The sequence below is a fragment of the Xenopus laevis genome, chromosome 5L (genome assembly GCF_017654675.1).
Source record: "Xenopus laevis strain J_2021 chromosome 5L, Xenopus_laevis_v10.1, whole genome shotgun sequence".
Classification (NCBI taxonomy): Eukaryota; Metazoa; Chordata; class Amphibia; order Anura; family Pipidae; genus Xenopus; species Xenopus laevis.
Genome location: NC_054379.1, coordinates 12,958,182 through 12,980,619, shown reverse-complemented (window position 1 = coordinate 12,980,619; position 22,438 = coordinate 12,958,182). Strand labels below are relative to the sequence as shown.

At 38.6% G+C, this 22,438-nt stretch overlaps 1 protein-coding gene across 2 annotated transcripts in view; it reads right to left on the bottom strand.

Moving 5' to 3' along the window:
* Positions 1-10,211: 10,211 nt before the first annotated feature.
* kcnk2.L (potassium channel, two pore domain subfamily K, member 2 L homeolog) overlaps positions 10,212-22,438 on the bottom strand; it is a 74,951-nt gene continuing 62,724 nt past the window's right edge. For both annotated transcript variants that reach the window (XM_018262591.2, XM_041562541.1), the window contains exon 7: positions 10,212-11,708. In XM_018262591.2, the coding sequence (XP_018118080.1) occupies positions 11,391-11,708 (318 nt within the window). In that variant the 3' untranslated portion in view covers positions 10,212-11,390. The remainder of the gene's footprint in view (positions 11,709-22,438) is intronic.

Below are 22,438 nucleotides of genomic sequence, written 5' to 3'. Positions count from 1 at the left end.
CCTTATTGGAAGCAAAACCAGCCTATTGGGTTTATTTAATGTTTTCATGATTTTCTAGTAGACTTAAAGTATAAAGATCCAAATTACGGAAATATCCATTATCCGGAAACCCCAAGGTCCCGAACATTCTGTATAACAGGTCCCATAAGTGTAGTAAATGAAGTGACTTCATGGTCAATACCAAGTAGTTGTTGGGTCGATATCGTTCTCTTTTGATGACATCCAATTCCTAAAACTGTTGCTATTAAGATATCAATGTATCATGTAATTTTCCACATTATTCTTTCTGTTCCAAACATTTCATGATATGCAGAACTTTACTGACAGATACTCAGTGCTTTGGTGTATTGTTCTGTGGTTTCATCAGTGCCCACAATTTTTCTTTTATTTCTGATGTGAGAAACAAAATTGACTTGTACTGTAATGAACTTCCCATAATCTGCTCTGTAGACCTTATTGTACTGCACAGAGCCATAAAGATAGTATTGAGTTTTGGAAACGTACAGTAGAAAATGTCAAATTGTTCATCTGAATTACTGTACAATCAGTCCACGTACATGCGCTGTCCTTTGAGAAAACGCATCCTTGACCTGCAAGTACTTAAGAGTATCATCTATTATACTTACATCCAGCACATTTTATTTCACAATAGCCTTACGATTCCTAGGATTCATTTGCTGACGCTAAATTTTACAGATATTGATTTGCTTAAAAACTAGACATAGGAGGTCATTTACTGTATGTAGTGCAGCACAGGGTGCAAAGTACAAAAAACTTAGCAATAGTCCAAAACGGAGCATCAGGACCTGCATTCTGCAGTCCTGTAGTCATGAGGGTATCAGTTCAATACAGTGCCAATTCCATGTATAATACCCCAGAACACATGCCAGGATAAATACAGTACCAATTCCATGTATAATACCCCAGAACACATGCCAGGATAAATACAGTACCAATTCCATGTATAATACCCCAAAGCACATGGCAGGATAAATACAGTGCCAATTCCATGTATAATACCCCAAAACACATGGCAGGATAAATACAGTGCCAATTCCATGTATAATACCCCAGAACACATGGCAGGATAAATACAGTGCCAATTCCTTGTATAATACCCCAGAATACATGGCAGGATAAATACAGTGCCAATTCCATGTATAATACCCCAGAACACATGCCAGGATAAATACTGTACCAATTCCATGTATAATACCCCCAAACTCATGGCAGGATAAATACAGTGCCAATTCCATGTATAATACCCCAAAACACATGGCAGGATAAATACAGTGCCAATTCCATTAATAATACCCCCAAACTCATGGCAGGATAAATACAGTGCCAATTCCATGTATAATACCCCAGAACACATGCCAGGATAAATACAGTACCAATTCCATGTATAATACCCCAGAACACATGCCAGGATAAATACAGTACCAATTCCATGTATAATACCCCAGAACACATGCCAGGATAAATACAGTACCAATTCCATGTATAATACCCCAGAACACATGCCAGGATAAATACAGTACCAATTCCATGTATAATACCCCAAAGCACATGGCAGGATAAATACAGTGCCAATTCCATGTATAATACCCCAAAACACATGGCAGGATAAATACAGTGCCAATTCCATGTATAATACCCCAGAACACATGGCAGGGTAAATACAGTGCCAATTCCATGTATAATACCCCAGAATACATGGCAGGATAAATACAGTGCCAATTCCATTAATAATACCCCAGAATGCATGGCAGGATAAATACAGTGCCAATTCCATATATAATACCCCAAAACACATGGTAGGATATATACAGTGCCAATTCCATATATAATACCCCAAAACACATGGCAGGATAAATACAGTGTCAATTCCATGTATAATACCCCAGAATACATGGCAGGATAAATACAGTGCCAATTCCATATATAATACCCCAAAACACATGGCAGGATAAATACAGTGCCAATTCCATGTATAATACCCCAGAATACATGGCAGGATAAATACAGTGCCAATTCCATATATAATACCCCAAAACACATGGCAGGATAAATACAGTGCCAATTCCATGTATAATACCCCAGAATACATGGCAGGATAAATACAGTGCCAATTCCATATATAATACCCCAGAACACATGGCAGGATAAATACAGTGCCAATTCCATGTATAATACCCCAGAACACATGGCAGATAAATACAGTGCCAATTCCATGTATAATACCCCAGAACACACAGCAGGATAAATACAGTGCCATTATCCGGAAACCCCAAGGTCCCGAGCATTCTGTATAACAGGTCCCATAAGTGTAGTAAATGAAGTGACTTCATGGTCAATACCAAGTAGTTGTTGGGTCGATATCGTTCTCTTTTGATGACATCCAATTCCTAAAACTGTTGCTATTAAGATATCAATGTATCATGTAATTTTCCACATTATTCTTTCTGTTCCAAACATTTCATGATATGCAGAACTTTACTGACAGATACTCAGTGCTTTGGTGTATTGTTCTGTGGTTTCATCAGTGCCCACAATTTTTCTTTTATTTCTGATGTGAGAAACAAAATTGACTTGTACTGTAATGAACTTCCCATAATCTGCTCTGTAGACCTTATTGTACTGCACAGAGCCATAAAGATAGTATTGAGTTTTGGAAACGTACAGTAGAAAATGTCAAATTGTTCATCTGAATTACTGTACAATCAGTCCACGTACATGCGCTGTCCTTTGAGAAAACGCATCCTTGACCTGCAAGTACTTAAGAGTATCATCTATTATACTTACATCCAGCACATTTTATTTCACAATAGCCTTACGATTCCTAGGATTCATTTGCTGACGCTAAATTTTACAGATATTGATTTGCTTAAAAACTAGACATAGGAGGTCATTTACTGTATGTAGTGCAGCACAGGGTGCAAAGTACAAAAAACTTAGCAATAGTCCAAAACGGAGCATCAGGACCTGCATTCTGCAGTCCTGTAGTCATGAGGGTATCAGTTCAATACAGTGCCAATTCCATGTATAATACCCCAGAACACATGCCAGGATAAATACAGTACCAATTCCATGTATAATACCCCAGAACACATGCCAGGATAAATACAGTACCAATTCCATGTATAATACCCCAAAGCACATGGCAGGATAAATACAGTGCCAATTCCATGTATAATACCCCAAAACACATGGCAGGATAAATACAGTGCCAATTCCATGTATAATACCCCAGAACACATGGCAGGATAAATACAGTGCCAATTCCTTGTATAATACCCCAGAATACATGGCAGGATAAATACAGTGCCAATTCCATGTATAATACCCCAGAACACATGCCAGGATAAATACTGTACCAATTCCATGTATAATACCCCCAAACTCATGGCAGGATAAATACAGTGCCAATTCCATGTATAATACCCCAAAACACATGGCAGGATAAATACAGTGCCAATTCCATTAATAATACCCCCAAACTCATGGCAGGATAAATACAGTGCCAATTCCATGTATAATACCCCAGAACACATGCCAGGATAAATACAGTACCAATTCCATGTATAATACCCCAGAACACATGCCAGGATAAATACAGTACCAATTCCATGTATAATACCCCAGAACACATGCCAGGATAAATACAGTACCAATTCCATGTATAATACCCCAGAACACATGCCAGGATAAATACAGTACCAATTCCATGTATAATACCCCAAAGCACATGGCAGGATAAATACAGTGCCAATTCCATGTATAATACCCCAAAACACATGGCAGGATAAATACAGTGCCAATTCCATGTATAATACCCCAGAACACATGGCAGGGTAAATACAGTGCCAATTCCATGTATAATACCCCAGAATACATGGCAGGATAAATACAGTGCCAATTCCATTAATAATACCCCAGAATGCATGGCAGGATAAATACAGTGCCAATTCCATATATAATACCCCAAAACACATGGTAGGATATATACAGTGCCAATTCCATATATAATACCCCAAAACACATGGCAGGATAAATACAGTGTCAATTCCATGTATAATACCCCAGAATACATGGCAGGATAAATACAGTGCCAATTCCATATATAATACCCCAAAACACATGGCAGGATAAATACAGTGCCAATTCCATGTATAATACCCCAGAATACATGGCAGGATAAATACAGTGCCAATTCCATATATAATACCCCAAAACACATGGCAGGATAAATACAGTGCCAATTCCATGTATAATACCCCAGAATACATGGCAGGATAAATACAGTGCCAATTCCATATATAATACCCCAGAACACATGGCAGGATAAATACAGTGCCAATTCCATGTATAATACCCCAGAACACATGGCAGATAAATACAGTGCCAATTCCATGTATAATACCCCAGAACACACAGCAGGATAAATACAGTGCCAATTCCATGTATAATACCCCAGAACACATGGCAGGATAAATACAGTGCCAATTCCATGTATAATACCCTAAAACACATGGCAGGATATATACAGTGCCAATTCCATGTATAATACCCCCAAACTCATGGCAGGATAAATACAGTGCCAATTCCATGTATAATACCCCCAAACTCATGGCAGGATAAATACAGTGCCAATTCCATGCATAATACCCCAGAACACATGCCAGGATAAATACAGTACCAATTCCATGTATAATACCCCAAAACACATGGCAGGGTAAATACAGTGCCAATTCCATGTATAATACCCCAGAATACATGGCAGGATAAATACAGTGCCAATTCCATGTATAATACCCCAGAATACATGGCAGGATAAATACAGTGCCAATTCCATATATAATACCCCAAAACACATGGCAGGATATATACAGTGCCAATTCCATGTATAATACCCCCAAACTCATGGCAGGATAAATACAGTGCCAATTCCATGTATAATACCCCAAAACACATGGCAGGAGAAATACAGTGCCAATTCCATGTATAATACCCCAAAACACATGGCAGGATAAATACAGTGCCAATTCCATGTATAATACCCCAGAATACATGGCAGGATAAATACAGTGCCAATTCCATATATAATACCCCAAAACACATGGTAGGATATATACAGTGCCAATTCCATGTATAATACCCCAAAACACATGGCAGTATAAATACAGTGCCAATTCCATGTATAATACCCCAGAATACATGGCAGGATAAATACAGTGCCAATTCCATATATAATACCCCAAAACACATGGCAGGATAAATACAGTGCCAATTCCATGTATAATACCCCAGAATACATGGCAGGATAAATACAGTGCCAATTCCATATATAATACCCCAGAATACATGGCAGGATAAATACAGTGCCAATTCCATGCATAATACCCCAGAACACATGGCAGGATAAATACAGTGCCAATTCCATGTATAATACCCCAGAACACACAGCAGGATAAATACAGGGCCAATTCCATGTATAATACCCCAGAACACATGGCAGGATAAATACAGTGCCAATTCCATGTATAATACCCCCAAACTCATGGCAGGATAAATACAGGGCCAATTCCATGTATAATACCCCAAAACACGTCAGCATAAATGCAGCACCAATTCCATGTATAATAATTCCATGTTTGTTGTTGGGAAATTCATTGCAACTATGCATGGTGTTGCAGTTAAATGGCCGTAACAAAACTTCTGGTTACTCACTTGCAAAGCTTTGAACATTGCACCCCTTTAAAGGAGAACTAAAACACCCAAGTTATTATAATCATTAATCTGGTACCCCAGACTGGTTCTCCTGAAGAAGACAGACAAAGAAGATGGCCATGAGGATCTTCTACCAAAATACTCCGGGCTGGTGCAGTTTTTAGTGAACAGGAGCATCGGCCTTGGGTTTCAGGTAAAGCATTATAAGCACTGGGGGAATGTGCCATTGCAAACTGCTGTCTCATGCTGGAATTAACTAATTTATCTCACAATTCGTCTCACAGCTTGGTTGCAGCTTGGAAAAAAATGTAAGGACGAGGAACAAATAAATGGTTCATCGTTTGTACATAAATGATTGTTAAAAACAATTTACTAAGAGGGCCATTTACCGAAAATAGGATTTCGATTTTTTTCCACGAATCTCTAAAAATTCATGGTTTTCTCATGATTTTAAAAAGCTCTAAAAATTCAAGATGTATTAAGTCTAAAAACCAAGAAAAGCACTAATACAAAACTTTCAACCTTCGCCAAGTAAAAGTTGTCAAAGTCCTACAGAAGTCAATGGTAGATGTGCTGATCTTTTTGGGCTGCCCTAAATCAATTCAGACTTTTAGTAGTCTTCATATTTTTGTCTGTAAAAACTAAATTTTTTACAGGGTTTTGCAGTATTAGATTTTAGTTCAGAGTCATTTTCAGCTTGTACTTTTTTATTCGGATTTTATAATAAATCTCACCACATCCGTAGTAGTTTCTGAGTTTAGTTATGGTTTCAAAAACCATTAAAACCACAAAAATGTGACTGTTGATAAAAAGGCCCCCACACATCTACTATCATTTAGGGCTTTTTTTTTTTTATAGAAACCGTTCCCCTTGAACTGAAGTTTTTTTGCTTGAAAATATTAAATGCCATTTTGGAAATGTTTTTTTCAGCATGGTTTGGAACCATGTTCTTTTCTACACATGTTCATTATTTCAGATCAATGATAGAGCAACTTTCCATTTTTTAAAATGATATAATCATATTATGAGATCTAAAACTATATTTCAAAATCATTGTAGAGCTGTTCTTTGGGGACTTTCTGTACATGACATGACACATTGGGGCACATTTACTTAGCTCGAGTGAAGGATTATAATGAAAAAAAATTTGAATTTCTTCCATCGAATTGGCTTCTTCGACCTTCGACTACCGAGCGCCAATGTTAGCCTATGGGTACCTTCCCCATAAGCTTTCTATGCAATTTCTGATTGAAGGAAAATCGTTCGATCAAACTAATTTTCCTTCGATCGTAATTCGAAGTAAATGCGGTAAATCCTTCGACTTCGATATTCGAAGTCGAAGGATTTTACTTTGATGGTCGAATATCGAGGGTTAATAAACCCTCGATATTAGACTCATACTAAATGTGCCCCATTGTATCTGTTACCTTTTGATGGCAATACACCTTTGTGTAGGCAAGGAAAGGAAAAGGTGTCTCTCAGTATATGTTTTCTAGATTTTATTAAGTCATAGACATTCCTGCTTGAAACAATCAGTTTTGCAACACTGGTTTATCTTGATTTCAGCATCGTCCATTGTTGTTACTCACACCAACTTGTATACCACAAAGCAATCTGATCCTACAGATACGTGTCGGCAGAGTTATCCCAAATGTTTATATCAGGCTACTTCAGATTTCTCTAGTAGGCATTTGCTTGGCTACAGACCTACAGATGGAACCACTAAATGTCACACTGGCTCCATCTATAGATTAGACTTAATACAGCAAACAAACCTGTAGCCATTTTTGGATAATGATGGACCCACCTTTGAATCCAAAGCATGAAAAACTTTTTGTAACTGTACAATGGGAAGAAAAAGTAAAACAAGCAGGTAGCTCTCAATGAACTTACAGTATTGTGTCTTAAAGGGATACTGTCATGGGGATAAAAAAAAATTTTCAAAATGAATCAGTTAATAATGCTTCTCCAGCAGAATTCTGCACTGAAATCCTCTCTCAAAAGAGCAAACAGATTTTTTTATATTCAATTTTTAAATCTGACATGGGGCTAGACATATTGTCAATTTCCCAGCTGCCCAAGTCATGTGACTTGTGCTCTGATAAACTTCAGTCACTCTTTACTGCTGTACTGCAAGTTAGAGTGATATCACCCCCTCCCTTTTTCCCCCCAGCAGCCAAACAAAAGAACGGTAACCAGATAACAGCTCCCTAACACAAGATAACAGCTGCCTGGTAGATCTAAGAACAACACTCAATAGTAAAAACCCATGTCCCACTGAGACACATTCAGTTACATTGAGAAGGAAAAACAGCAGCCTGCCAGAAAGCATTTCTCTCCTAAAGTGCAGGCACAAGTCACATGACTGGGGGCAGCTGGGAAATTGACAAAATGTCTAGCCCCATGTCAGATTTCAAAGTTGAATATAAAAAAATCTGTTTGCTCTTTTGAGAAATGGATTTCAGTGCAGAATTCTGCTGGAGTAGCACTATTAACTGATTCATTTTGGAAAAAACATGTTTTCCGATGACAGGATCCCTTTAAAGATATTGCAAACAGATCACAGGATATTAATTGCATCCCATTTTAGCTAATACACCTTTATGGCTCTTGCATTACTGACTTCATTTTTTTGCATGTTGCATTATTGTCTCTTTTTTTCCCTTTAAAGGGTCTAGACCACAAAATGGCCAACATAAATTAAATGAAACTGGAGGAGAGGGGATGTCACATTTATTATAGGAGGGGAATCCTTACTGTATGGGCAGGCATGTTATTGAGTTCTCTACCAAAAGTGGTTTTGGTGGTAGGTGTTAAAAATGGGTTGCATGCATTTCTAGCATGAGAATTGTGATAGTTGAAAAGCAGTTGTTCCAGGGTTTTATCATTTAACAGTAATGGTAAGAAATGGAAGAATTGTCTTGTAATACTCAAAAGCCATGGCTAACCTAGAAAATAATGATGTCATCAGCTGTAATTGGTAAGTAGAGACTTGTGTCACATGATCGTTCAAATTTTTTTGTATATAATAAAAATATACCCCCACTTATGAAACATGAGGATATTAGGAGTGCTAATCACAGCAAATCTCAGCTGAGGCCTATAAAGTTCCCTGCGACATGCTTTTTTCAATTGCTGAGGTTAAAGGGGACCTGTCATCCAGACTTAAAAAGCTGTATTTTATTAAACATAAAATCCAAATTCTTTTTTTATTAAAGCATTCATAGCTGTTGTAAACTCATTTAAGAATCTCTGTTTTCAATCAAATATTGTCTGCCCCTCCTCTATGTCTAAGCCAATTACTTTCACTTTCCATTCAGCGCTTCCTACATGTCACTGCTCTCCCCACATTCCCCCGTTCTCTTTACCATTTAATTGTGTAGCCAGGGCATGGGGATGGACATCAGGTCCCCCATTCTGGTGCAATAATAAGATTTTCAGTTAATGTAAGACTTGCCTTAATAACAGTGTCCACAAAATGGCTCCTGCCTGCTTGTTATAATTAGGAGTTCCCAGACCAAAGAAAACAAGATTCATATAATTTATACAGTGTAATTAAAGTTTATTTTGCTTGACTAATGTGATAAAGTAGGATTGAGAATATTTTTTTAGGGTGACGGGTCCCTTTTAAATCTATGGCCATTTTTAACCCTCCTAAGAAACACGGGGCAAATTCACTAAATGGCAAATTTTCCCCGGTGAAGTCTTCGTCACAATTTACGCCACATCAGGCATAAATTTGCTACCACTACTAATTCACTAAAACGTGTAGTTGCGTCTCGGCAGCCGAATGCTGGCAAAGTTTTGCTAGCGTAGTGAGCATTTCATTGAGAACTTTTGCTAATGTTCATTTCTGCCTAGTGAAACTTCGTTAGTACACTCACGCTTAGGTCAATTTGAATAAGGCTGGTACATACGGGTCATATATATGTCGTTATTAGAGATGTTGGTGCAAATGCTTGAAGTGGTCATTTATTATTAAAAATGTCCAAGGAAACAAAATAAAGACAAAAGGGTTCCTCTAATGTCCTAGACATGAGCCCACCCTAAAATGTGGCATGCACCTCAAATGGTAAAAAAAAGGTTAACATTTTTTTTTTAATAGTTACAACTTTTAAAGACAATCCCACTGTAAATAATGAAAAAAATGCCAGCATACAGGATATGATGTCACTGACATAAGATTGAGGAGACTGTAGCTTCAGTTCACCGCCTAAACTGGCAAAGGAAACTGGACAAAAAATTCGCACTGAATTTGTGGAGTAATGATCGTTCGTCTGAGTGAAAATGGCGAAAGGGTGGAAACAGCGCCGATTCTGGGTTCTGGGATGCTGCCCCCCCTCTCCCGCTCCGCGCTTAAAAATTTGTGTCGGAGCGGGTTCAGGGGGCAGTATCGCTAGTGCATTGAGCGCAATATCGCTCTTTGCACTAGCGGAGCCGAATTTCCGGGTTAAAACCCGGAAGTTCGGCTCTTAAAGTTACAAGAGGCGGCTTTTTGCCGCCCCTTGTAACTGGCTGCTCGCTGCCGCCTGAGGCAAGGGTTTCACCTTGCCTCGTGGCAGAAGCAGCCCTGGGTGCAAAATTGTGCTAGCGATGGTTTAGTAAATAGGCGATGTCCCTGCGGATTGGATTTCTGGCAAATTTTCACTAATGATGGCCACTTCGCCCTTTAGTAAAATAGAATTGGTTTGTGGATAAATGAACATCTATTTGTGGTCACCCATTTCCCTAAGCAATTAAGTTGTTTCAATAAATTTCACCACCTAAAACCTGCCGGAATTTTCTTTAAAAAAAATTTGATCAGGAAAAAAAAAGAGTGCCAAAAACTAAAAAAAACAAGATTTAACTGCAAGTTGAGTGCATCATGTCAACTCCAAAATTAAATATATTTGCCCCTTAGTTTGCATATTTACAAATGTTCCTAAAAATATGTGCAACTTGTCCTTGTCTTTATAGCAAGTCTGTATTTGTAAAGTCATTCTATCCTTTGAAGAAACATTCTAGCCCATAAGAAACAAGGAGGGCCCACCCAATTCCCCAAAAGTTTTTATTTTTTCTTTGTCTAGTGCATTGCAAAAGTAATTTATTGATTTAATTAATTTAATAAAATGGATTTAAATTTATTAATTCCATTAATTTACTAAGATAAAAAAGAAAAATGTAATGCAATACATTCCTTAGGTCAAAAGGGAAAATGGAAAGAGACGGACATGTAACAGGTAATGATTTTTGTGTCTTTCGAAATATAAGGCACTGATGACAGTTTCTTAGGTAAAGGCTGCATCACAATAAATTCAGCTTTTATAAAAAAAAGAATATAGTCCTTAAACTTCCCATTCTTCTGACCGGTCATATCCTGAACATTTGCTATTATTCAATACCAAAACTATTAACAATATATTCAATATATTTTGTGTATGTTATGGCACATTAGAAAAAAAGAAAAAAAAAACAGTCTGGGCACTTAAAGGCATCAGACGTTGAATTCAGTAGTAATTTCTTATTATTTTAACGAAACCGCTATACATTATATTACATGATATATTTATATAACAGTGTGGCCTCGTCCCTATATGTTCTGAGCTCATGCAGAGTTTAAAATGCTGGTAGTCTTTAATGATGGCGATTGAAGCATCTCGGATAGAAAGTAGGATCAGCTGTTACTTAAAGTTCTCAATGATGGCGATTTCCTCGTTGGCTGAGTGTGGCGTCAAGCCGTTGAGGTAAATACTTTCGCATTTGGTCACAGGCATAAAGCACTCTTTGTCGTTGGTCAGGTGATTGACTGACAAGGTCCTCTTGCATGGAGTCATTTCTGGATTAGAGCTCATGGCCAGTTCTGCAGAAAGCTTCCGTTTAACGGATGTGGCCCGTTGGAACTTGTCGTAAATATCCACGCTTAAGCGCCGCCGTGTTTCTTTGAATTCTGCCGTGACGTTGGCGGTCCATTCAGCAGCATGCGCTCTGAATTCCCCAACCTGCAAAAAAAAAGGATAAAAATGGGTCATTTTTATATTCTATATGTGGACGAATTGTAGTGAAATAGTTTCAGTTGCAGTCGAGGCATCATTAGTCTGTATGTGGCACAAGGCACTGGTATCCTAAGATGGGTGGCCCATATGGAAGGACAATTAGAAGGAACTTTATGGTCGACTGATCATTATATCCTAGAGCTCAATGACTGTCATGACAATGTTTCTATATATCTGTAACCTTGTTATGAGCTAAGGGGGACCAGCCTAAAGACCAGTTAGGGGGAGATTTGGGGTGAGTGTTTATTTGTGCCCTGGGTACCCCTGGAACTAGATAAGGGTTAGTGTTACCCCAATGTTTCTATTTATCTGTAACCTTGTTATGAGCTAAGAGGGACCAGTCTGAAGGAAAGTTAGGGGGAGATTTGGGGTGAGTGTTTATTTGTGTCCTGGGTACCCCTGGAACTATAGAAGGGTGACTGTTACTCCAATGTTTCTATCTATATCTGTAACCTTGTTGTGAGCTAAGGAGGCCCAGTGTGAAGTCCAGTTAGGAGGAGATTTGGGATGATCGCTTATTTGTGCCCAGGGAACCCCTGAAATTATAGCAGGGTGAATGTTACATATCTGTATAATATTTTTTTTAATACCAACATAATTATAGTTGAAAATATAATTATATAATAAGGCTTAATCTGTTCATTATTTTGTAATCCCAAAGCAAGATTTAAAGGGATACCGTCATGGGACAAAAAAAATTCAAAATTAACCAGTTAATAGTGCTGCTCCAGCAAAAATCTGCACTGAAATCCATTTCTCAAAAGAGCAAACAGATTTTTTTATATTCAATTTTGAAATCTGACATGGGGCTAGACATATTGTCAATTTCCCAGCTGCCCCAAGTCATGTGACTTGCGCTCTGATAAACTTCAATCACTCTTTACTGCTGTACTGCAAGTTGGAGTGATATCATCCCCCTCCCTCCCCCCCCAGCAGTCAAACAAAAGAACAATGGGAAGGTAACCAGATAACAGCTCCCTAACACAAGATAACAGCTGCCTGCAGAGGCGTAACTATAGAGGAAGCAGACCCTGTGGCTGCAGGGGGGCCCAGGAGGTATAGGGGCCCAGGAGGTATAGGGGCCCCACGAGGCCCTAATTCATATACAATTTCAATAAATATTGGAGAAACAAGTCAACCTCTAAATTTTTTGGGGGCCTGAAAAATAATTTGCTGTGGGGCCCAGTAATATCTAGATACGCCACTGGCTGCCTGGTAGATCTAAGAACAACACTCATGTCTCACTGAGACACATTCAGTTACATTGAGAAGGAAAAACAGCAGCCTGCCAGAAAGCATTTCTCTCCTAAAATGCAGGTACAAGTCACATGACCGGGGGCACCTGGGAAATTGACAAAATGTCTAGCCCCATGTCAGATTTCAAAATTGAATATAAAAAAATCTGTTTGCTCTTTTGAGAAATGGATTTCAGTGCAGAATTCTGCTGGAGTATCACTATTAACTGATGCGTTTTGAAAAAAACATGTTTTCCGATGACAGGATCCCTTAAAGTGTATTCTATTTAGGATCAGGTTATCTGTGCTTTTGTTTATGGGCTACAATTGGAGCCATGGATCTTCAGTTCTGGTAGCATATAAACACAGGTATACATAAATTTTCTTAAAATGCCTTGTAAGATCGCAGTATATTCTGGCAAATTCATATGTGTCCATGTTTTTCTATTCAGCTAACAAACAGCTTGATTCATTAGTGAGGAATGGTTGTGCCAAGCGTTGCAAAATGTAAATTGCTTTCCTTCTAACAAGGCTGAAAACATCAAAACCATTTCTGCTGTGTAATCTCGTCCCTTTAATTATTATTTGCGCTGCTGTGTTAGCAGATTTGCCAGCACTCCGAAGGTAATGTCACTGGATTTTACAAAATGATCCGACCGCTTTCTTCAAGATAATATTCAGCAAAGACCGAGACATAGGCAAAACAACGCTACAATCTTTCTAAAGTAATTCTCTTTTTTAATGAGGCCATATAAGAACTGTTTTTCAGTTTACAATCTCTTAGATTTTCTATTAAAAAGCTCACTAAGCCAGAGACATAGCTCAGTAATGGGGACAGACTGTCAGAAAGCATATTGGGGTAATACATTGAAAGCTTCCTTGTGTGTCAATTGATTTGGGCAATGTAAATCACGTTAATAACTGAATGTCACTTTACCCCAAACAACAAGCTTTTTACTTAAAATTATATTAGATCATCAAATCGTTGATCCAGCCAGGCAAACCCACCAGGGCCGCCATTAGAAATCACGGGGCCCTGTGTAATAACATTTTCTGGGCCCTGAATCGTATGATTTTTTCAGAGCATTTTACCGAATCATGTGATTGTGTGGGGTTTTTTTCCCGAAAAGTCAGAATTTTTCAGATTTTTTTCCAAACAGCCAGAAATAGTCGGATTTTCGGGTTAATTCCAGTGCAGACCACATACAATTCCAAATCAGATAGGGTCCTCTCCCATTGACAGTACAACCTCGGCAGGTTTAAGATGGCGGATTTTTGGATTATGTCTTTTTTCAGCATCGGGGTATAATAAATCTAAAAAAAAGGGTTTTTTTCCTCTAAAAATTTGGGTTTCATAGTAAATTTTTTTTTAGATTTTTCAGCATTCGGACTTAATAAATAACCCCCTTATTGGTTTCCTGGACTGCACTCCAGCAGGAGGTTGTTCTACCAAAAGGTCTAAGATGAAGGTAGGCCTCAGTTCAGGAGTCCAAGACCAAGCCTTAAGGTAAGCATTCCTTACTGAAGTATTGGGTACATGGACCCTATGCACCTCATGACAACAGAGTAGCTCCTGTGTTTGTGCACATCAGGGGTGTAAGATAGTCAGGGCTAATAATCAAAAGCAGTCTTGTGCCCTACAAATGAGTAGTAGGGTTAGTATTTACTCAAGTTGGCACTTTAATAAAATCCGAACTCCGTGGGTCACATTTCAGTGGTGCTCTATCTGGGAACTCTGTGAACTCCCGAGGACAGAATCTGCACCGAGGGGTAAGTAAAAAGTTAGGGGCATTTGCCCCGGGTACCAGGTAGGCTGGGGGGGAGGAGGCAGTGGGGTCTACATAGGGTCTACATAGGGTAGAGTTTTTTATGTTACGGGTTGAATTCTCCTTTAAAGAAACAATTCAGTGTGAAAATAAAAACTGGGTAAATAAGATAGGCTGTGCTTTTCAGCTCTCTAACTCTGAGTTAGTCAGCGACTTGAAGGGGAGCCATATGGGACATAACTGTTCAGTGAGTTTGTAATTGATCCTCAGCATTCGGCTCAGATTCAAAAGCAACAGATATGACCCATGTGCCCCCCTCAAGTCTCTAATTGGTTACTGCCTGCTAACCAATCAGTGTAAACCAAGAGAGCTGAAAAGCAGGAAGTAGTGTTCTGGTTATTATGTTACACATCCAGTCACTCCAGCCTTTATACATTACATTTTTGGCTAACTAACTATATTAGAAACCTTTTTTATTTTGCACAGCCTATCTATTTACCCAGTTTTTATTTTTATACTGAACAATTCCTTTAAGAACCACTGGTGCCCATTTCGTTATTCCTTATATTGTCAAGCCACCTAAATTTACAGTTCAGCAACAACACCTTCCTCTAGACTAGTGATCCCCAACCAGTAACTGCCTTTAACATCTTTTGTCAGAAAAATGCATTTATAAAATGACAAAATGCAAATCTGGATAATTACATAGTTTTATATAAACTCAATTCTATTTGTGGATCCCCCCCCCACCCCGCGCACACATACACTCGCACACAAGCATTCAGATCAGCTGCTATTGTTTATATCTGAAACATTGCCTTTTGGGCACGGATATAGATGGCAGATTGTTTAGGGAGAACTTAATTCCTGTCAGACTTCGTACATTTGTTTTATTAGCTTCACACAGTACAAGAAGGAGATAAGTAAATTATTCTGAATATTAGCACGCACAGATAATGTTATATTTGAATACCCACTGCCTTTTTATGTAGAAAAGATACTCAGTGTATTTTCCTAATGCCGTACATTTCCCTTCTCTCAATAATAATAATATCTCATTCCATATTATTCTGTCTATTGCCCATACCCACCCCTGGTGCCAAAGACTCAACCACAGCTTTGGGCTTCTATACCTGTACCAGGCCAAAAGCCACCACCGCCCTTCAGCAGATCTGAGTCTCTGAAAATGTGCAGTGAGCATGTGCGGTGCCACTGACACTCCAACAATGGCCTTATGAACAGAAAATATGGGGCTGCTGTGAGCAACTTCCAATAAGGATTAATTATATCTTAGTTGGGATCAAGTACAAGCTACTGTTTTATTATTAGAGAGAAAACAAATCATTTTGAAAAAATGTGGATTATTTGGATAAAATTAAGTCTATGGGAGATGGCTTTTCTGTAATAATGGGTTGCCGGATAATGGATCTCATACCTGTAGAAAGGGCATTCTGACTACAGTAAATGTTTAAAAAACTGTTCTTTTAGTATTTGAGAGTTAGAGGTTGGTTTGTTAATGATGTTTCCTGATATAATTTTTTTCTTTCTGCAAACAACTCAACCTTGATGTTTGGCAGTTCAGCCTATGATGTGGTTGATTTCTGTTGGACAAGGTTAATCAACAACTGCAGCCGCTGTCCTGCTGGCAGATTTCCATAGGTCCTATCCAGACAGTTACTCAGGGCCCATGGATAAAAGGGAGCCAAAAACTTAGAGAAGGGATGGGGCTTAGAAAGAATTGGACAGAATCAGGATTGAGCTGGGGCATCTCAAGGGAGGGAGCTAATCATCGCCCAGGACCCTATGAATGGTTAATCAGCCTGCCGCTGACACTCACAGCATACGTGAAAAAATGTTTACATTCTGTTATAAAACATGAAAATGAGGTTCAATGTTGATAAATGCAAGGTTATGCACTTTGGCAAAAATAATATAAATGCAATTTTACACTAAATGGCAGTGTGTTGGGAGTTTCCTTAAATGAGAAGGATCTAAGGGTTTTTGTAGATAACAAGTTGTCTAATTTTGGGCAGTGTCATTCTGTGGCTACTAAAGCAAATAAAGTTCTGTCTTGTATAAAAAAAGGACATTAACTCAAGGGATGAAAACATAATTCTGCCTCTTTATAGGTCCCTGGTGAGGCCTCATCTGGAGTATGGGGGCAGTTTTGGACTCCAGTCCTTAAGAGGGATATAAATGAGCTGGAGAGAGTGCAGAGACTAAGTGCAACTAAACTGGTTAGAGGGAGGGAAGACTTAAATTATGAGGGGAGACTGACAAGGTTGGGGTTGTTTTCTCTGGAAAAAAGGCGCTTGCGAGGGGACATGATTACACTTTACAAGTATATTAGAGGCAGGGCCATATTGATATATAGGCACCCTAGGGCCTACTTTTTTCCTTTTTTTTTAACCCTCCCCATCTTCTGCCATGGATTCCATAGGAAATCCGGTGATGGAGCTGAGGGGGTAAGGGGTAGGGGGAAACCGAGGAAGAATGCAGAAGTGACGCCATGCGCACAGCGCGCTGATGTCACTTGCGCTGAATACGGCGTGTGACATCAATGCACACAACGTGTGACATCAGTGCGTCGGCGTGTGACATCACTTGTGCATTCTTCCTCGGTCCCCCCCTACCCCTCACCCATTACCCCTGGGACAATAAAAAAATGGAGTCAATACCCAGAAGAAATAAAATCCTGGTACATAAAATCTGGGTAAGTAAAATCCAGGTTCTACTGTATTTTTTCTGCATAAACCATGTAAACACCTTCATTATTGAATTATTTCTGAGTCTAAACTACATTCGGCAATAATTTCAAAAGAAGACATAATTCAGATGCTTCTTTTTTACAAGATGAAAGTGAATTTCAATCAATGATTCCTCAAAGCACAGCACATGAACCTCTAATACATGCAAGAATATAAATTATTCCTTGTATAAGAGGTAGAAAGGGTAGAAAAAAGTAAACAACATGTTTCCGAGAAAGCAGGCATTAAGAAAAGACCAACAAACATCCAAAACAAATGCACAAATAATAATATTTGATTCTACTCTCTGCTCTAATTTTCCTATTTTTGATTTGTTCCCCTGGGAGTTTTTAAAACGGACCCACTAATGCAAAAATATTAAAGGCGAATTCTATCCAATAATCGCTTTTTGCATTAAACAATGCACACGTGTTCAAAAAATGTGTCTATAAATTCTGATTAGTATTACAAATGCTACCTTGATGAATAAAAGTATCAATCAGAGAATCACAAAGAGAATGACAATTTTTTTCATTATGCAAAAAAATACAGTTTTTGGTGGCAATCCATTCTAATCTCTGGTGAGAAAGACATCTCCAGTTTCAGATCTCACTTTTCAGACGGATTTGCTTTATCTTATTAGGGGATGGCTGGCTGTTTTGCACACATGTTGAACCAAAACTTTATCATGGGCAATCATGGAATGTGCTGTCGCCTCAGCTGACGTTGACATGGAAATCAATTGAGGAAACTCTGGTCCTCACTGATGACCGTTCTTGATTTGGAGTTCGATACTAGCATCACTTTAGCTACTTTTACATCAGCAAGAAAAAAAACAAGTCTTTTTCACCAAAGTTCCAGCCTCACTGAGGTTTTTTTTTTTCCTATGCCAGTATTCAAAATATTGGGGCAGATGGACTTTCCTAGTATCTTCATGAAGGAACCAAGTATCTTCTTTTTTGTATCACTTAATTATTCTTTCTTTTTGCAGGTTTCTCCGGAGAACTTCAATACCTAAACTCCTCAGTAGTGATGGGCGAATCTGACCCATTTTGCTTTGCCGAAAACTCATTAAACTCACTTAATTATTCTTTCTTTTTGCAGGTTTCTCCGGAGAACTTCAATACCTAAACTCAGTAGTGATGGGCGAATCTGACCCATTTTGCTTCGCCGAAAACTCATTAAACTCACTTAATTATTCTTTCTTTTTGCAGGTTTCTCTGGAGAACTTCAATACCTAAACTCCTCAGTAGCAATGGGCGAATCTGACCCATTTTGCTTCGCCGAACACTCATTAAACTGTGAAAATTCACTGAAATGCATTAAAGTGTTTGGGCGACAAAAATCTTATGATGCTTGACAATTTTTTTCACCCATTGGAGTCTATGGGCGTCATTTTCATAAGAAAACTTGGCAAGATGACCATTTATATATGTTTTTTGAAAGTGTGGACTTTCCTAGTATCTTCATGAATCAACCAAGTATCTTCTTGTATCACTTAATTATTCTTTCTTTGTACAGGTTTCTCTGGAGAACTTCAATACCTAAACTTCTCAGTAGTGATGGGCGAATCTGACCATTTTGCTTCACCAAAAACTCAAATGCATTAAAGTGTACGGGCGACAACATTTCTTTGACGCATGACAATTTTTTTCACCCATTGGGCGTCATGATGACCATTTATATATGTTCTTTTGAAAGTGTGAGGAACTGGTGCATCTAACCATTAGTCAACTAATTTCCCATTAGAGCCTGTTTTGTTGATTGTCTGGTTCGTAGGAGAAAATAACAGACTCATCCAGCAAAGTTCAGGAATATTATTAGTTATTACAGCATAATCAGTGCTTCTTTGTCTGAGCTTTACATGAAAGCCTTTGCAGATATGTTCAAAGACTCCAGTAAATCTCCTCCTAGCATACATTAACATTCAGTCCATGCACACAGCCGCTGGGCACAAGTTCCTAATCCTTGATTAAATATAAGTACTATAGCTCGCATCATTCTATTGGTCAGGATCCAAACTTACTGCTATTTGGTGATTTTCATGCACAGCAACATTTAATGTGTGAAACCAATTAGAACCAGTTAATTTGTATCTCATAAAGGCAGGAGAGGACAGTTACCATGGGGAGATTAAATAAAGCATTTCAAATCCTTTTGACACTTCCACCACCACAAATACACTGTTTTAAGCATGCATTAACACTGGCAATTACTATGGGAAGTGCTGATTAATCTTTAAAGATGGACTTCTACTTCCGAGAACTTCTGAATTACCCCCGAAGCTGTTTTTTTTTTTTTCTTGGAATATTTTGGAACTGAAGATACTTACTGATAATATTTGATTTATTTTCATTATTTTATAACTATAACAAAATGTTTGATAATTAATAATGAATGATATAATACAATTTCTGATTGGTTGCTATGGGTAACCGGTTCTTATAAATCAGTCCCTTTGACTGCTATGGAAGTAGGATGATTCCAAGCTGTGGAGAAGGGTCAAAACAAATTCAAGTTCTTATTATTCTACAGTGCTCGTAATTTTCTTACATTTGTATAAAAGCAAATGTGAATTTAGATCTCGAGCAGTGGAGCTCATTTATTATAGGTCTACAGTATGCAAAGACACGAAATGGCCTTAAGTGCAGTAGATTAGGCCCTGTTGAGTACATTGACCCCAGAGTAATGCAGGGATAACTGCTGAGTTAGAAGTTAATGTAATCAGTCCCTGGACTTCAAGTGCACTGCACAGTAGCAACAGACTCTTATTATACCCTTTATCTAAGGTATGGACTAAATACATCTGTAACGAAGTCTCACCCTGGTGGTCTAGTGGGGGGACGGCCTCCGCGCCACGCTGCTCCTCTTCCGGATTTCTCTTAGTGCGCATGCCCAGTTCCGGATTTAAAGGCGGATGCGCGCTGGCGTGATGACTTCAGCGCGCAAGGGCGCCAAATTTGAAAGTATTAAAGGGGCAATCGCACAGTTTGTCATTGCCCGTGATAGAATTGTTATTCTAGTGGCTCCTGAAGCCTTGCGCTGTTTGTTCTTGTTAACTTTATCTGTGATTCCTGGTTTTTGATCCCTGCCTGTTCCTGACTATTCTGATATCCGAACTCTGACCTTTGCCTGCATTTCGACTACTCTTCTGCCTGATCCCTTCTGTTTGATTACCCGGTTTTGACCCTTGCCCGCCTGACGATTCATGTTATCTGCCTGCCTTGACCCAGCCTGTCTGACGATTCTCTCGCTTGCTCCATTTGTACCGTGACCTTCGCCCTAAAGACTTTGCTAACAGCCGTGCCCCTTCGCCAGCCAGAACATCTTGCCTTGCACCCCTCGTTAATTCCAGGTGGCACCCAAGTAAGCTGAGGGCTCCTCCCAAAGCCCAACAGTGGTCACACTACTGGTGAAGCCGAGCCGAGACCAGGGTGCTTGGCATTTGTTCTGGTATCGAGTGCCGGCGGTGACAACATCTTCAAGAGCATCTTTTGGTTTAGAACCCAATACACAAAAAAAGCATTAAGGAAGAGCTGGGATGGGTTACGGGGTCTACTGCACTCAGTTCAAGAAATATTCTGCTCTTAGACCTATAAATAAGACCTTATAAATGGCATTCAGAAAATGCAAGGTAAGATAAAATTTAAGGCTTAATACTGTATCTAATACAAGCAAGTGGCAACCATTTAGGACCACAACCACATATAAATTAATACATTTATGGTGTAGTTAAGTTTATTTTTTACAAGCCACTAAATACTCTTAGAAAATCCAAAAAATCAGATGAACCACTCTGGCCAGGTGAACGAAGTATGGTTATAACAAACTGGGAGAAAAAGTGGGAAAATGTATTTTATACTTGTGTTTTCTTTAACTTTTCCTTTATTTTTCTGTTAAAACAATCTATTGCTTTGCTACAGGTTGACTCTTGTCCCGCCGTCTCCAAAATATATGTGATCACATCCAACAGAATAACATGTAAAAACATTTAGGACCTTCAGTTTTCATTCTAGTATTAGTTATTCTTGTCTATGTAATTTGGCTATTACAGCAGATGGACATGGACAGAAGTACTGCAAGTTCCAATGTCACTGTGTTTTTCTCAAGGGTTAGTATGGACTTTTGTCCCTTATAACTTCACCTTGAATACTTAAAATAAATACATTCAGATGAAAAAAATACATGGAAAATAAATAAACAAATCCCTTCCGAGAATTCTTAATTCCCCATTCTAATAAGCAACAAAGAACAGAAAACAGTCAATTGAGTACATTGCATTTTGTAACTTTTTCCTTTTTATTTTTACTGTACCCCACAAAGTAAACCTGGGAACAATATTCCTTTTCTGATTGTTGTTACAATACAAAATCCCAAGCAAACAATTGTACCTTCAATCTTTTCATGCTCATAAAACCACAACGAAACTTTTATACTAGTGATGGGCGAATTTGTGCCATGGAACGGCGAAAAATTCGCAAAAAACATTGAAGTCAATGGGTGTCAAATAATTTTGATGTATGCAACAATTTTTATATGCGCGACTATTTGTTCCAAATGCATTAAAGTCAATGAGCGTCCGAATAATTTTAACGAGCGACAAATTTTTATGCTGGCTCCAATTTTGACAATTTTTTTCAAATTTTTTTTTGATGCAGCGGATTTTTTTGCCAGTGAATTGTTGATTGTGGTAAAATGCAGAAATATGCCACAAATTTGTGTTGCAAATTTATTCGCCCATCACTGTTTGTCACAACAACTATCCACAGCTGGCACAGTCATCTCACAAAGTGTATCAATCAACCAGGAAAAATAATGGTCCCAATCCTGACTCTTTGCCCCCCTAAGCAAATTGTATTGGGGATTAAGGATTCAGACAGTAATTAGAGTTTAGCGCTGCTGCTGATCAGTGCCAAGTCCCGACACCC